We start from the raw sequence: 15,019 nt of genomic DNA on the forward strand, positions 1-15,019 counted from the left end.
GTTAGGGTTGGAAGGGACCTTAAAGATCATCTAGTTCCAACCCCCCTGCCATGGGCAGGGAAATCCTCCACTACACCAGGTTGCCCAAAGCCTCATCCAACCTGGCCTTGAACACTTCCAGGGCATCCACAACTTCTCTGGGCAACCTGTTCCAGCGCCTCACCACCCTCAGCGTGAAAAATTTCTTTCTTATATCTAATCTAAATCTGTCCTCTTTCAGTTTAAATCCATTGCCCCTTGTCCTATCACTACACGCCCTTGTAAAAGGTCCCTCTCCAGCTTTCCTGTAGGCCCCCTTTAGGTACTGGAAAGCTGCGATAAGATCACCCCGGAGCCTTCTCTTCTCCAGGCTGAACAGCCCCAACTCTCTCAGCCTGTCTTCATAGCAGAGGTGCTCCAGCCCTTGGATCATCTTCGTGGCCCTCCTCTGGACTCGCTCCAGCAGCTCCATGTCCTTCTTACGTTGGGGACTCCAGAGCTGAACACAGTATTCTAGGTGGGGACTCACGAGAGCAGAGTAGAGGGGCAGAAGTGAAGTGTTTAAATCTTGACCCATGGAACTCTTTGATTTTGGTAAATATCTGAGTGCTAGAGAGTCTGTGTGTGGACAACTCAAGTTTAAGAGTTGTCTAGGAATGAGCATCTACAAATGACTGTAAAGAGCATTAAATTGCTTGCAGTGGTTAGCTGAAGTGCAACTAACCCTATTGCTGTCAAGAAACAGCATATTTTTCTGCAAGTCTTCGGTAAAAAATGAAAACTTGTTCCCCTCTGCCTTTTTTAACTTTGTCTCTAATAATTTTTGAACATGCAAATACGAAGAAACGATCCAAATGGAGGTTGCCTTTGCTATTTTTCTTGCAGCCAAACCAATGACATCAGATTGAATATAAGAACCTACTAAGGAACATGAACGTTGTTGAAGGACACAGGAAGGAAAGAGTGGGAACGTAGGAAAGGGCACAGTGCCTGATGTCAGAAAGGGAACAGTCTCTTGCAAGAAGCAATGCTTGCTGCATTCAGCATGTGCATTTACATGCAATCATATACGTACAAACACACATGCACACATATGTACCATGTCTGGAAGGGACAACGAGACTTCTAATTTCAGTGGAACCCGGAGAGTGGAAGGAGCAGCAATGGCTGTGGACAGCGGGGCTGTGGGCAGAGTATGTAAAGTAACTGCGACAGAGCGAAGGAGGCGCTGAAGGATACGTGGTTATCTTGGCAGATTGCATCTTACAGCGGGCAGAGTAGCTACAGTGACTTCTTACAGGGAACAGCGCTCATTTTCCCTTCTCAGCCCAGTTTATTTCTCTGGAGGGGTTGCTAATGTACCGCACCTCTTGCTGTCTCAGAAGAGAAGCCAAAAACCAAGCAGTGAGTGCAGAGAGCAACCTAAAGCCAGAGGCCAGGACCGACAGTAGTGAGGGTGTTGCTCCCTGCCTGCTCCTTCCATGGCCAAGGAGAGATCTTCTGCTGCTGAGGGTTGTCATTTTCCTGGCATCTGCAAACTTTACATTCATATGAGATGCTATTTAATTAAGCAAACAGATAAGCTCCTGCAGCAAAAAGGCCTTATTTATTGAGCATTGTTTTGACTGGTACAAGCTTCTTGAGCAGGAAATGTTTCCAAGACACTTTCCTTATTTAGCACATGCTTGAAGCCTTGCATGGATCCAACTGTGCTTTCCAACAGGATTTTCCTTTTTTGTCAACAGAATAACTTTCCAGCCAGCAGCCGCGAACGTCTGCAGGACCTGAAGTCCACAGTGGATTTGCTGACCAGCATCACTTTTTTCAGGATGAAGGTAGTGTTATGGGTGGGGATGGGAGTGGGGCCTCTGCAGTTTTTGCCGCAGGAGTTGGTTTACCTTTTTCAAACCATTTTTTCATGTCCTTATGCTTTAGACAGTTAAGGAAAATGGAGATCATCTGCTTACCATGTAATAAACATCCAAGTTTTATCTTTATGTCACTGTATTTTGCATCGTGATGATGAAAGTTGTTTTTTCCCTGGGGTTCTTCAGTCATAAATGTGGCACACAGTAATTAAAAAAAATAAATAAAAAGATGAAAAAAGAAAATTGCCTGGTTTCAGGAAGATAAGTTACTTTTGTTAATAGCATTAAGAAGGTTTTCCTATATAACTCTCTACAGCTTTTATTGGTCACTGCCATCTCTTCAACATCTTTCATTTAGTAAATACTTTAAAATTTATTTCTTGGAGAATAAGATACTGAAATTGGATAGTATCTCTCAATAGAAATCCGAGAGAGTTGTTGTGAGTGATCACGTGCTGGTTCTGCAGTTAAATTTATTGTTCTAGCAATGTGTAATGAGATTATTTTTAATTCCTGATTTTTATTTCTAGACTTTTTAAAAAATACTGCTCTAGGTTAGCACATATCACATAGTAATTCTTATCATATCAAAAACAAAGCAAGTCTTTAATTGGAGCTATTTCAGGAAGTGCTTAATATACTCTTAACCTCCAGGGTAAATTATGTTTTAAAACTTTATTTTGAAAATATTAATTCAGACAATATGTCTGCATTGAAAATTTGTTTTATAAAAACACTCTGAAAAGTTTAGAGGTAGTGACGATACCAAAATGGTCTCAGGTTGTAGTTTTATTCACAGTGTGATGCCTGCATATCAGTTTAGTTTAAAGTAACCCTGCAGTGTTTTTCTAAAGCAACGAAATAACGAAAAGAGATGTTGCTACAAGAGGAGGAGGCATATTGATTGGCATCTCCCTAAAGATTCTGGTATGCGTTAAAATTCAGTAAAGCTTGTGAAGAAAGATGTCCTTAAAGAAAATTACTGTATATAAACGCATGCGAGTATTTGGTCTTCAGCAAGACTTCCCGTATTAGATGTAATGTGCTCCACTAGTCTGTTGCATGTTCTTCCAACGTTTGTAAAGTTTGCTTGCTGATTCAATAGCAAAATCCTAGAAATGTAGCAAAGATTGTGTGTGCTTGTCTCAGATTGTACACATATCAAGCTACGTGATTTATTAATTCTGAAGAATGTTCCTTGGCACTTCAAAATCTCTTTTATGCTCCAAATGATCCTGTGGGGACACAAGTGTTGTCACTGCTGTTTTATGCCCGGGGAAAGTGACCTGTTCATGGTTTCAGGTCACTGATAGCACAAGTCGCTGAAAGCACCTCCACCAAGTCCTGGGTAGTTCCCAAACTGGTAACTTGTTCTTTCCCTGTTTGATTTGTGAACAGTGCTTTGTTTGACTCTCTCTGTTGTCTCTTCGGCAGGTCCAAGAGCTGCAGAGCCCACCCCGAGCCAGCCAGGTAGTGAAGGACTGTGTAAAAGCTTGCCTCAACTCCACCTATGAGTACATTTTCAACAATTGTCATGAACTGTACAGTCGCGAGTACCAGACAGATCCTGTGAGTAGCTGATAAGTGGGCAGAAATCCAAGTTTCTGGTTTTCTTAAGATAATAACGAGAATAATAATTGATACTAAAAGCCACACTAACAAAATTATGAGACTTGTTATCTTCTGATTGCATAAAACTTGTAATCATTAATAAGCACTAATTAGTAAGTGGAGGATGACGATTGTTTTACACTAACTAATTACAATTTGTTTTGCCAACCTCAGCTGTTTTATTTCATGAGCATTTGTGAAGGGAAGGTTTGATGCAGCTCTGAGAGAGCAAAAGCCAATTGGAGCAAATGAAGACTGATCAAGAAAACTGTCTTTAGCAGAGATAAACCTCAAGCAGTGAAATTTTCTCTTATTTTCTAGCACCCAGTGTCCTGTGCTGAGCTTAGGTGGTACCTCTAGACACAAACCGTTTTCAAATCCGTGAGAGATGTACTGCTCACTCTGCAGTAACACACACACAATGTGTCAATGTGAATATAGTCATCAACTGAGGTGCCTGGAAAGCAAATGTTTGGATCAAACTTAGAGAAAATGATGTCTTGGCAGGTCTCCTGGAGCCTGACCTGCTCTTGGCATGGTAAATGACAAAACAAGGATTATTTGGGTTTGAGGCCACCAGTAAGCAACATGGTTCGGCATGTTACTGCGCTTTGCATTAGGTCATGCATGTTGCCAGCAGCCGTTAATAATTTTAAGCTCATCAGAAGAAAAGGTCCACAGGTAGTTAGTATTTGGAGTTTGTGTGGTGGTCTGTATTTGTCAGCTTTTTCTTTCCTCTTTAAATTTACACTGGTTTTCCAATGGCTTCCTTTCCAGAACAAAAATCAGGACCTTCCTCCTGAGGAGCAGGGACCCAGCATCAGGAACCTGGATTTCTGGCCCAAGCTCATCACTTTGATAGTCTCTATCATAGAAGAGGACAAGAATTCTTACACCCCAGTCCTGAATCAGTAAGAATCTTCCATGTCTTGTATGGCTAATGCTAGTCTCTGTGTGCTCTGCTTTATTTGTTAAACTGCTTTCTATCTCTCTGTCACTTGTGTATTTATAGAAGTACTTATCTTGTCTGTCTGTCTTTCTGTCTTATCTGTCTCTGTCTATATAAATAACTCTTTTTGATTGGGATGGAAGAGTTTCAAAAGGTTCAGTTACGATGGCGTTCGAGCACAAACACCCTGATTATTACAATCCTGAACTCAGGGAGGCACCTGAAAACAGGGTGAGAGTTCTTTTGGTTTTTTCTGATGTTGAGCAGTTCTGGGATGCACATTAATGCACACAGCGGTGCCATGGTGACAACACCTTACACTATGATTTAGGAATGTGGTGTTCAGTGCAGACCTGAGAGATTGCATTGGGTGGGGTTGGCACAGCATTGGAAAGGAGACTGAAACCGGTCTGTTTAATTGGGGGATACTCCTCCAACAGTCCCACAGGGCAGGAGAGAGAGATGTCTGACAAGGTATTATACACAAAGAGGTGGATTGTGCCCTAATAATCATTGATTTAACATGGCAGGGACAACAGATTAGTGCTCACCTGTTAGCCTAGTAACCCTAGGAAAAAAGAAAAAAAAAAAAAAAGAACAAGAAAGGGGGAAAAGGTGCAAGGGCTTTGAGACCACATTTCCAGAATTATAGAATGCGTCTCTTCTAGGAGAGACATCCAGACCTTGGCTTTTTGAGTTAAAACCAGTCTCAACAGTAGTGTTGTTTTCTGTTTATTTAATCTATGCCACGGTGTCCAGTCCATGATCTCCAGTTTCCACGTGGTCATTTATCTAGGGTGAAGGAAGCATCTGTAATGTTGAGCTTTTCAGCTTGCAGTTTAGCTCAGAGCTGAATAAAGACGAACCCTTTGCTCTGACATGTGCCAAAGCCTTTCCCAAATGTCCCCTCAGGTTTCCTCAGGAGCTTGCTGTTGGGAAGATCAGTGCGGAGGTGATGTGGAGTCTTTTTGCCCAGGATATGAAATATGCCATGGAAGGTAAGGGAATTCCTCACTGATGCCAGCTGACTCGTTGCTGATCTCTTGTTCTTCATCCATTTGGTGTAAATGAGGCTTATGCACGTTAGTAGCACCACTATTTGGGGCAGGGATTTCTATTGTTTTGTTTGCAGGCAGCTGCTTTACAGGTGAGAATTGAGGCTGAGATCTGCATGAGCTCTCCACCTGTGTGTCAGGCTGTGTTGCAAAATGACTGTTGTCATCCCAGCTAGTTTGAAATCAGAAGTTCGCTTTGGGCTGAGGATATGATGGCTTTGATCAGCAGCAGCTTCTTTCTGCAGTGGTAGAAATGGCCGGAGAAGTAGGTGGACACTGGGTTGTGCCATGGCTGCAGTTCCCTGGATGATACAGCGTAGATGGTCTAAGCCATTGGCAGAAGCATGCTGTTAGAACAAATCCAGCTGCAGACATCTTCGTTTGGAATTAATCTTTGCATAACTCCACCAGACTCCTAGTAAAGGAGAAATTTTGCTGTTTCTGAAAATGAGTTAGGCATGCAGAGGCCAGCAAACTCCTAGAAAGTTGTTACTTTGTACTCCTCTGATGGTTGATTACAGTTTGTGAACTTGGTTTTAGTTCTATAAATTCATTTGCACCATATGATCATCTTACAAGCTTCAGAGAGCATCCAGCTCCCACTGGCTCTGCAGCTGCAGTAGCAGTTGTTTTCCCCAGTGTTTTGCAGGGTCAGGCTTTACAATCATCTATAAGGTGATATTGTGATAAAGCAGAAGTGCCAGTGCTGCCTGTGGCATGCTAGTTGAATTCATGTTCCAAAATCAAGTCAAGTTACAGCTTTAGGTCACTCACACAATTATGCTCAATCTGTTTGCCACCAGTTTGATCTAAGCTCACTTAGAGGTACAACTGCCTATTAGGCTCTTACTTTAAACTATTAGAAAAAAAAACTTGCTGCCACTAAGAGAGTTTCCTGCATTTTGTTCTCCAGGAACAGTCTGTGGGGTTGCTCTGTGAGTGAAGAAGATTGACTCTATCTATTTCTTAGTTTCTGTCAACACAACAGGGGTAGAGACTGTGCTGTGAGACGATACCCTTTGCCAGCTTTAGGCTTGAATTCAGCAGACTGCAGGTCTGGATGAAATGTTCTCACTTCTGTGTTAGGAACTTTTTAGATATGCTTGTACACCACAGTCTTGTGAGGTCGTGTTGATGTAAGAACAGACACTGGGAAGAAGGACTATGACCTCCTAACTGGGTTGAAGAGTCACTTTTATAGTGACTGTATCTGCTTGCTCAAGCATCAGAGATAAGGCAACTGTGATAACTTTGTGTTCACTTTTCCTAGAAACTCTTTTCTCCTGCAACCATTTTGGCTCCGCTTTCCAGTTTGTCCTTATTTATCCCTGTGCACTTCACCCTCAGGAATTTATAATGCAGTTTGCTCTTCTACAGTTTGAAAGTGCTGTATCTTCCTCCTTTCCTGGCAGCCATGAGAACTGGATCTCTCCAGGTCTAGTTGCTGACTCTCCTAAGGTTCCCTTTCCCTGCAGAAAGGTCGTGTGTGGAATTTGACTGTCAAAGGGGACTTGACTTTGATATTTTTTTTTTTTTCATTCTTTTGCATGGCTCTATTTGATGGCCAGTGTCCAAGTTAACTTAGCCTCCCAGGTTTTCTCTGTTTACATCTCATACCGTGTCCCTTCTGACTCTGTCCTCCCTGGTGAATCTGGGCTTATTTTAGCTTTTCCTGACATCATTTGGGTGACTTGTGAGCATTTTAAGACAAGGATTGGCATGATTTTTTCACCTGTGAGTTCGTCAGTGCACAGCAAATACTTGCTGAAAGAACATCCCTCTTCAAAGTATTTCTTGGTGAGGAAAGTTGACACAAAGGCAGCTGATGGACTGGGAAAGGCTTATGTTTTGAACGAAAGCAGAAAAGCTGCATGGTACATGTACTTGTACTTTAGCTGTACAAGTCCTGCAGAAGCATTAAACAATGATAGAGTCTGTGTTGGTGTGTGTCTCTTCCAAGTATGTATTCAAGAAATCCCCAGGGTGCAAGATTGTTTCAGGCAAGTGTGATTCCTCACTGCTTTGCTCTCCAGAAACTTACGAAGATAACCTTTATAACAAGCTTTAAAATAATTCAATTACAGGCCTTACTACATGTATTTTAAACACAGATGATTAGATTAGCTCGTTGCATTTTTTTTTTTTAAATGAGAGGAAAAAAGGGATTAAAGGAAACAGATTAAGTGATATGAAGGGTGATGATTAGATTTGCTGTCCTCAGCTCTTGGCTCTGTCATCTCTCAGTTTGAGTTGCTAATTTCTCCCCTAGTTTGACTACACCAAGAGTTTCATGTTCCAGTCTTTGCCAGTTTGTGGAGTAATCCCTAGGTACGTTTCTGGTGTACTCCAAGATCTCTATGTATCAGGAGCTCTCTGAAACAAAAGCTCATCTGATTTGTGGAGATACGAGCACATGAATCTAGAGTATAATACTTGATCCTAACTGTCTTCATGGTGTTTTCCCTTGTGTTCTGTTCCTAAGTTCTGGATAACATGAGCTCATTCACCTCACCAAACGGTAAGTTTATGCTCCTTAGTATACTGAGTTTATAGTTGTGAGTAGGCAAGGACTTTATCTGCTACCTGTAGTTTCAGCACTTTGGATGTAGTCGCTAGTAGTAGTTATAGTGCCCTGTAGTTTTATGCCAGTGATGAGGAGATCTGCAAAGAAGATGTGGAAGACCATACTGCTCCTGCAGAAACGGAGGGTATGTGCTGCTTAGGAGATTCCTGTTCTGACCAGTCACTCCAGTTGTTGTTTGGCAGTACCTGATACACTGAGCAGTTCTGAGTGAGAGCCCCTTTGCGAGATCTCAGCCATTAAGCTGTAGATACTGTCTGATGGAGAATAACTGGTGAAGTCAGAGCTCTAGTTGATGTGTGGCTCTATTTCTTCCCTTCTGGTGGGGCGACAATTAATGGTCTCTGGCCCTTTTGCTCTGCAGTGGGACTAGATTATCTTCTAGGCTGAAGGCCATGCAGTGGCTTTGGTGTAGAAAGAGTGCAGGTCTGGCTGTGTGAAACTGCCCCCTCCCTTCTTCCATCCTGATGCTTCCACATTGCCCTCCATTATGCAGTGTGGCAGAGAGTTGACAAGCTCTGGTGGGAGATGGCTTCTCTGAGTTGGAAAGCAGTGCCTGGCTGCCATGAGTCTGTTTTCCTTTTTCCCCATGGGTGGCAGCTAACCGTGCCTCTGCCAGGTGGATGTTACCCCCATGTGCACTGTGTAGCCTGTGCAGGACAATGTATAAATACTCATTTATACCTAGAAGACAGTGTTTAGGGGCTTCAGAACCAGAAGGCTTGCGAGCCTGTGCCTTTTGGGCACCTTCTGAAGAGTTAGATTGCTAATACATAAAATCATAGAATCATCAAATGGTTTGGGTTGGAAGGGACCTTAAAGACCATCTAGTTCCAACCTCTCTGTCATGGAGAGGCATACCTTTCCCTAGATCAGGTTGCTCAAAACCTTATCCAACCTGGCCTTGAAAACTTCTAGGGGTAGGACATCCACAACTTCTCTGGGCAACTTGTTCCAGTGTTGGAACATGATGAAGTCATGAAAATGACACACCTGTTTTCATGATCAAATACATTATACTACAATAATAGTCATGACAGCAGTGTGTTTGACTGCTGGAAAGCAAGTGCACTGCAGACCTATCTTATGCCTTCATCTCTCCTAAGAAGACTCAGCTGCTGAGACACAGCAGAAGCTTCAGGATTCTACCCTGCTTGTTTTATTTTCTCTCTCCCTCAAAGCATTGCCCCTCAGGGCACCGTGAACAGCAGACCTGGCCCTCCCTTCTCACTGGCGAAGGCAGTACAGGACGAGGCATTGAGAAGCATCCCTTGTTCCTTATCATAGGATGGTTTGGGTTGGAAGGGACCTTAAAGATCATCTAGTTCCAACCCCTCTGCCACAGGCAGGGACACCTTCCACTACACCAGGTTGCTCAAAGCCTCATCCAACCTGGCCTTGAACACTTCCAGGGATGGGGCAGCCACAGTTTCTCTGGGCAACCTGTTCCAGTGCCTCACCACCCTCAGAGTAAAAAAATTTCTTCCTTGTATGTAATCTAAATCTCCCCTCTTTCAGTTTAAAGCCATTACCCCTTGTCCTGTCACTACATGCCCTTGTCAAAAGTTCCTCTCCAGCTTTCTTTAGGCCTCCTTTAAGTACTGGAAGAAGTCTCCCCGGAGCCTTCTCTTCTCCAGATTGAACAGCCCCAACTCTCTCAGCCTGCCTTCATAGGAGAGGTGCTCCAGCCCTTGGATCATCTTCATAGCCCTCCTTTATACTCACTCTTAACTAAGAGTAAAACAGATTGGACAGACATGTCATGTGTCCCAAACTTGGCTGGCAAGATCAGGCTACCCTGGAGCATAGAAAGTGATTTTTCCAAGTCATACAGTTAGCTCCACCTCTGGGATGCTGACCAGTGCTCCACAGCTGGATAACCTCCTTGTCAGCCCATTGGTAACTGGAGTTACTAATTTTCTTGCTGTCTTCTGTGAAACCTCTGTGATCCAGAAAGTACAAACTCTCTGAGGAAAGAGGGCTTCTGCTCTTCCTTTACTAGGAAGACGTTAAGAGACAATAACAGAAAATCAATGTCAATTGGCAGCAATGGTTCATCTCATTTTGGACACATTGGCATTAGGACAGTTGTAAATTGGAAGCATCTTTAATAGGAAGAGAGACTGAGTAGACTGGGGGACAGGATTGAGGTAGATCATTGTGCCACATTCTCACTTCCAGTAAGGGGAGGGGGATAGCTGCGCATGCAGATGCCAGCTGTCTAAACTGTTAATGCTTCAACAGCTTCACTACCTGTTAGAGTTTCTTTGCAGAAGTTCAGCATTATTTGCCAGAAATTAATGCAGGAAAAGTAGGCTGATGATCAAGAAAAAAATCCATGGATTAAGGATGTGGTGGAAGTCCTGTTCTCTGCCTGAAAAATAGAACTGGACATGACACTACAAAGTGTGCTGCTAGGAAGCAGTTCCCTATTAATGCCTTAATAATATGGCCTCGGTGACCCTAAAAGCTCTTCTCCGGAGGAGGCTGTTTGCAGATGAAATCTGCTGAGGAAATGTGAGAGATTTAAAGAACTCTGCAGTCTTTTCAGGATAAAACACAGCAGTTGCTGCAGAAGATCTGTGCACTCTTCCTCTGTTGCTGCCGCTAAGCTCTTTAAAAGCCAGCAGGTTATAAAGCAGAACAGAAATGTGCTAAGGCTGTTGGCTCCCGTGCTTTTCACTTTACTTTTTCTAAAATGGGTTTTCAAAGTATACCTCTGGCCGATGTGTTTCCATGTCACCTTCAAGTGCTCTTAAACATTTCTCTTTACAAAGAAAGCAGCTGATCAAAACTGTGCAGGGCCCATTGAAGGGGGGAGGCAGATGGTAGAAGCTGTTGGGGATGAGGGGGTTCTGGGGCTTCGTTAGCTTTCTTTGTCCTCCAGCGTGTTTGAGCTGTTGTGGTTCACTTTTGTCTTTTCTCTGTCACAAGCCCCACCTTTCTTTCGCATACGTAAAGTTCTCTTTTATGGTGGTAAGACCTCTTCTTTATTTTACTTTCCTGTATTTTTATCCCCTTGGTATCGAGCCTCTCCTTTGCTGCTTAGATGGCTAGATAGTCCTAGAAGCAGTCCTTTAGCTTATAGTTCTGTGCCTGCTTTGCATATTCCTCTTCTGCAACTGAATAGTGTTTTAAATGTCCTAAAAACCAGGAAAAGGCTTGAATTACTTGGTTTTAGTGCATTGCTTAATTTTGAGGAAATAAATCTGAGTCCTTTTTTACCTCCAGGTCGGAGCTTCCCTCTGCTTTCCTATGCAGGAACAGCACCTGGGTGGCAGCGTGTATCAAAGTTATTGAAGTTATAATTGTCCTTTGATTTCCTCACTCGCACAGGGACCTGAGTGGGCATGGTTACTACTATGTTTGTTTCCAGTTTTAGATGTGCAGAGAGCACTTTGCATTTTCTTCTGCAGTTGTTCTTGTGGGAGGTCAGCAGTTCAGACACTGAGTATACTCATAAATTCCTTAGCACTCAAGAAAGGTACTAGATTTATTAATGTAAAACATGAATGGACTTTCCTTGGCTCCAACACAAGCAAATTCACTGTCAAGAGTAATGCATCATAGTACAGATGAAATAGTAGCACATGTAAAGTAATTTGTCCATCAAACCATCACCCCAGGGGACTATGTCTCTCAGATATTAGGCATTTTAGTTTCTTTAAACCAAAGGTTGGGGTTCTTTTTTTTTGAGATTGTATCTGTGCGGATCTGCTACATGTGAATTAGAAGGAATCTGTATTACACTGGTTTGCAAACAACTCACTGGAGTGTTCCACTGCTTGGGAATTAACAAGGCTTATGGAATAATTATGCATGAGAGGTTCTTTGATTTCTGTATTTTCAGTTGGATAATTCATAATTTATTTGGCCTTTCTTCTTGTGCACGTTGTTGAAGCTTTAAGAGAGATGTGGAAGTTTCTTAATGTTTTGAAATAGTTGGAAGAATTCACATTTACATGAAAATAGATGATGATATTGTAAGATAAGCTTGTCTGTGAGGTAACTGATTAGAAATCTGGGGCCATTTTGTATCATTAGGGAATATTTTCTCTGATGAATAACTGTAGCGTGTATTGCTCATTGCTCGTGTGTGCGTATATCTACCCAGGAGTTGCTGGATGCTTGTACCAGAGTCCTAAGTTAAAGCCATTCAAAGTTAAGAGAAAGACTTCCACTTTCCTGAATCCTGTCTACACATCAGCAGTGATGCCCTTGGAAAGTTACATCAATAATGAGATAATCACATAAAAAGTAGAAAGAGGAGTCTAAAGTCAAATATTGGAAAAAAAAAAACAAAAACAAAAACAACAACCTGAGTCTAAGCCAAAATTATGTGTTTTAGTCTCATGTCTCACACTGTAGTCATGGGCTAGCAGCTTGTTGTGGTGCTAGAGTGACCAAAGAAGCCTGGCACAAAGCGTGTTCATGCTGTTGAAGCTTGACAGAAGAAAGAGATGGATATGGACGGGCAGCAATAGGGAGTGTCGGTGCAGAATTGCTCAGATGATAATTCAGGATTGCAGTGCAGGCGGCTGCTGAGTCCTCTTGACATCATGAAAAAGGAATTAATTTTATGCCTTTCAAGGAGGATTTTGAAGAAAAGCAGTGCAGTAGAAGGAGCTGCCTGTGTAAGCGCATGAGGGATGGCTTGGGAGAAAGCATTGAGATCCTTTTGGGAGAACTTAACAAGTAGTTTAAAAACAGGGATCGTGGACTGATCAGAGGTGGGGAGTCAACTGCTGAAACATGGTAGTGTGGACGTAGGCTGCAAAGGGCCTTGAGAGCGAAGACACAGAGCATGTATTTCTCGTGAGAGAGAAAGAGGAGTGGTGGTTGATGGAGGTGATCTCTGCAGAAATGTAGGTCTGCATGTAGCAAGTGCTTTAGCAGCATAGGTGAGAGGAAAGGGTCATATTTTGGAGATATGTGTGTTGCACAGGGAGGAACTGCGTTGTCTTGACAGCCTGGGTGTGGAAACAGTGAAGCTTGGTAGGAGGAAGAGACTCAGCTACAGGTAGATATCCATGACTTGCTTCAGTGGACTGTGCTCAGGAAGGCAATACAAATAAGTAAACCGTTGCCTTCTGAAAGAGAAGCGTCATGAATTTCTTCAAACTGGGCATCAGGGAATGCTCCAGCTCCTGGCTGGAGCTCATTTGACCTTGCTTGTGACTCACACTGTCAAACTCTAGAGAACTTGATTCTTTCTACTCTTGTCACCTAGAGGATGTAGTGTAATGTGTTGATATTGCCTTTGTTTATATCCCAGAACAAACAGATTAGTTCTCCTTGGTTTGTTTCCTGCAAAGATGAAATCTGGACTGTCATATGTTAAATGAAAGGCCATAAGAGATTGCACAATTTTCATTGTTTTGACAACCAAAAAGTCTTTAACAAATGCAAGTATTTTTGGAACTACAAAAATAAACTCCAGAACTCCAACAGTCAACCACCGAGAACCCCTGCCTGCTGCCAAAATCCTATGTCTTGAAGATTTCATGGTTCTATAGGTGCTTCATCCTCAAAACCATTGCATGCTGTGGACAAGCTTTATAAAAACCCTCCTGTGCCTGACGCAATGATAGTGGTAAATTCAGACCTAACTACTTTTTTTCCTTCCTTACAGAGCATGAGAAACACAGACTGTGTAAAAGTGCAGACTATATGAATTTACACTTCAAAGTGAAGTGGCTGTACAATGAATATGTTCGTGATCTGCCTGCCTTCAAGGAAAGAGTGCCTGAATACCCAACGTGAGTGTGTTATGCCTCCTGTAGGAAATTGCCGCTGTGCATCTCTTCGTGTTATCTTGAGAATAGTTGTTTGGTTCTCCTGTGACTGCCTTCGTGATTCACTATTTCTTCATTCGTGATTTTCTCCGTTTATGTGTATGTTTGTCCCCTCTGGTGTTCTGTGCCACTGTCCTGGACCCAGTTCAATCTCTTATTGTACAGTATCTCCCAAGATCTCAAAAGCTGTAGCAATGGTATGGACAGTCTTTAAGCCACTTTGTGCCTGCAGTGTGGGCTTTGGTCAGTTCTTGAACAGAAGACTTCTAGATATATACTTACATTCTTTGTAAGCATACATGATACAGCTTTATCTGTATTTACTGTATCTGTGTCTGTTTATGTGTGTATGAATGTCACGTGTATACACATACAACACGATTTGTAAGTAAAGATAATGTTTTCTTCTTTTAGTAAGACCAGGTGGTTTAGTTGGAAATATTAGATAAGCAGTCGCTTTTATGCTCTGAGCAATTGTTCGCAACTTTTACTTAACTTTAAAAGAGCAGGAGTAGTTTTTAGACCTGAAGAAAGTTTATGAGCCTAAAAAGTTGTCTGGAGAAAACGCTAGCTGGAGTCCCACACGTGGCTTAAGACGGAGCAGGTGTGTTGTTTCTGACCAGTGTTTAACTGGTTTTCAGATGCTTTCAGCGATGATTGCCCCACATCTCCTTCAAGCAGCTTTTTTCCCCTGTGCTTCACTGTTACCCCTCCACTGGGTTTAACACACTCCCCTTCTCCCCCTACAAGTCTTTCTTGCTTCGATCCGAACTTGTTACATCCTGTCCTACCAGCCTGGGTATGAAGAACGAATCGTAAAATAAGAACAAAATGCTTTTCTCATGTCCCTTCCCAGTCTGCCACTGGTTCCTGTTTGTTCCCAGCTTTCTTTGTTAAGTGAGGTTTGCCCACCTCTTTTCAGCTGGTCTGTGTCTGGACATACAACACCCAGACTTAAATACTGATGTTTCATCTAGACCTTGCCTTGCATTGCCTTACAGGCAGGCAGTACTGCTGCTCTCATAGGCTGTGATGTTAGCAGCCATGGTTTGGTTTTTACCTTCAGTGGTGTTGTTGACTAGTGGTGCTTCCAGTGGGCCACAAACCAGCCCCCAGGCACCCTCAAGAGAGTGTCCTAACTGTTCTTCCCGTCCTGTGTATGACTGCTCACTGCTGTCTAA

General features: G+C 42.7%; 1 protein-coding gene across 5 annotated transcripts in view; it reads left to right on the plus strand.

Moving 5' to 3' along the window:
• UNC13B (unc-13 homolog B) overlaps positions 1-15,019 on the plus strand; it is a 198,376-nt gene that overhangs the window by 143,598 nt on the left and 39,759 nt on the right. For 4 of the 5 annotated variants that reach the window (XM_086629933.1, XM_086629931.1, XM_086629932.1 and 1 more), the window contains 5 exons: positions 1,725-1,814; positions 3,282-3,416; positions 4,236-4,369; positions 5,320-5,405; positions 13,676-13,802. In XM_086629933.1, the coding sequence (XP_086486059.1) occupies positions 1,725-1,814; positions 3,282-3,416; positions 4,236-4,369; positions 5,320-5,405; positions 13,676-13,802 (572 nt within the window). The remainder of the gene's footprint in view (positions 1-1,724; positions 1,815-3,281; positions 3,417-4,235; positions 4,370-5,319; positions 5,406-13,675; positions 13,803-15,019) is intronic. The other variant, XM_086629934.1, reaches the window with a different exon arrangement.

This window comes from Tauraco erythrolophus, chromosome Z (genome assembly GCF_009769465.1).
Source record: "Tauraco erythrolophus isolate bTauEry1 chromosome Z, bTauEry1.pri, whole genome shotgun sequence".
In the NCBI taxonomy this organism is placed as follows: Eukaryota; Metazoa; Chordata; class Aves; order Musophagiformes; family Musophagidae; genus Tauraco; species Tauraco erythrolophus.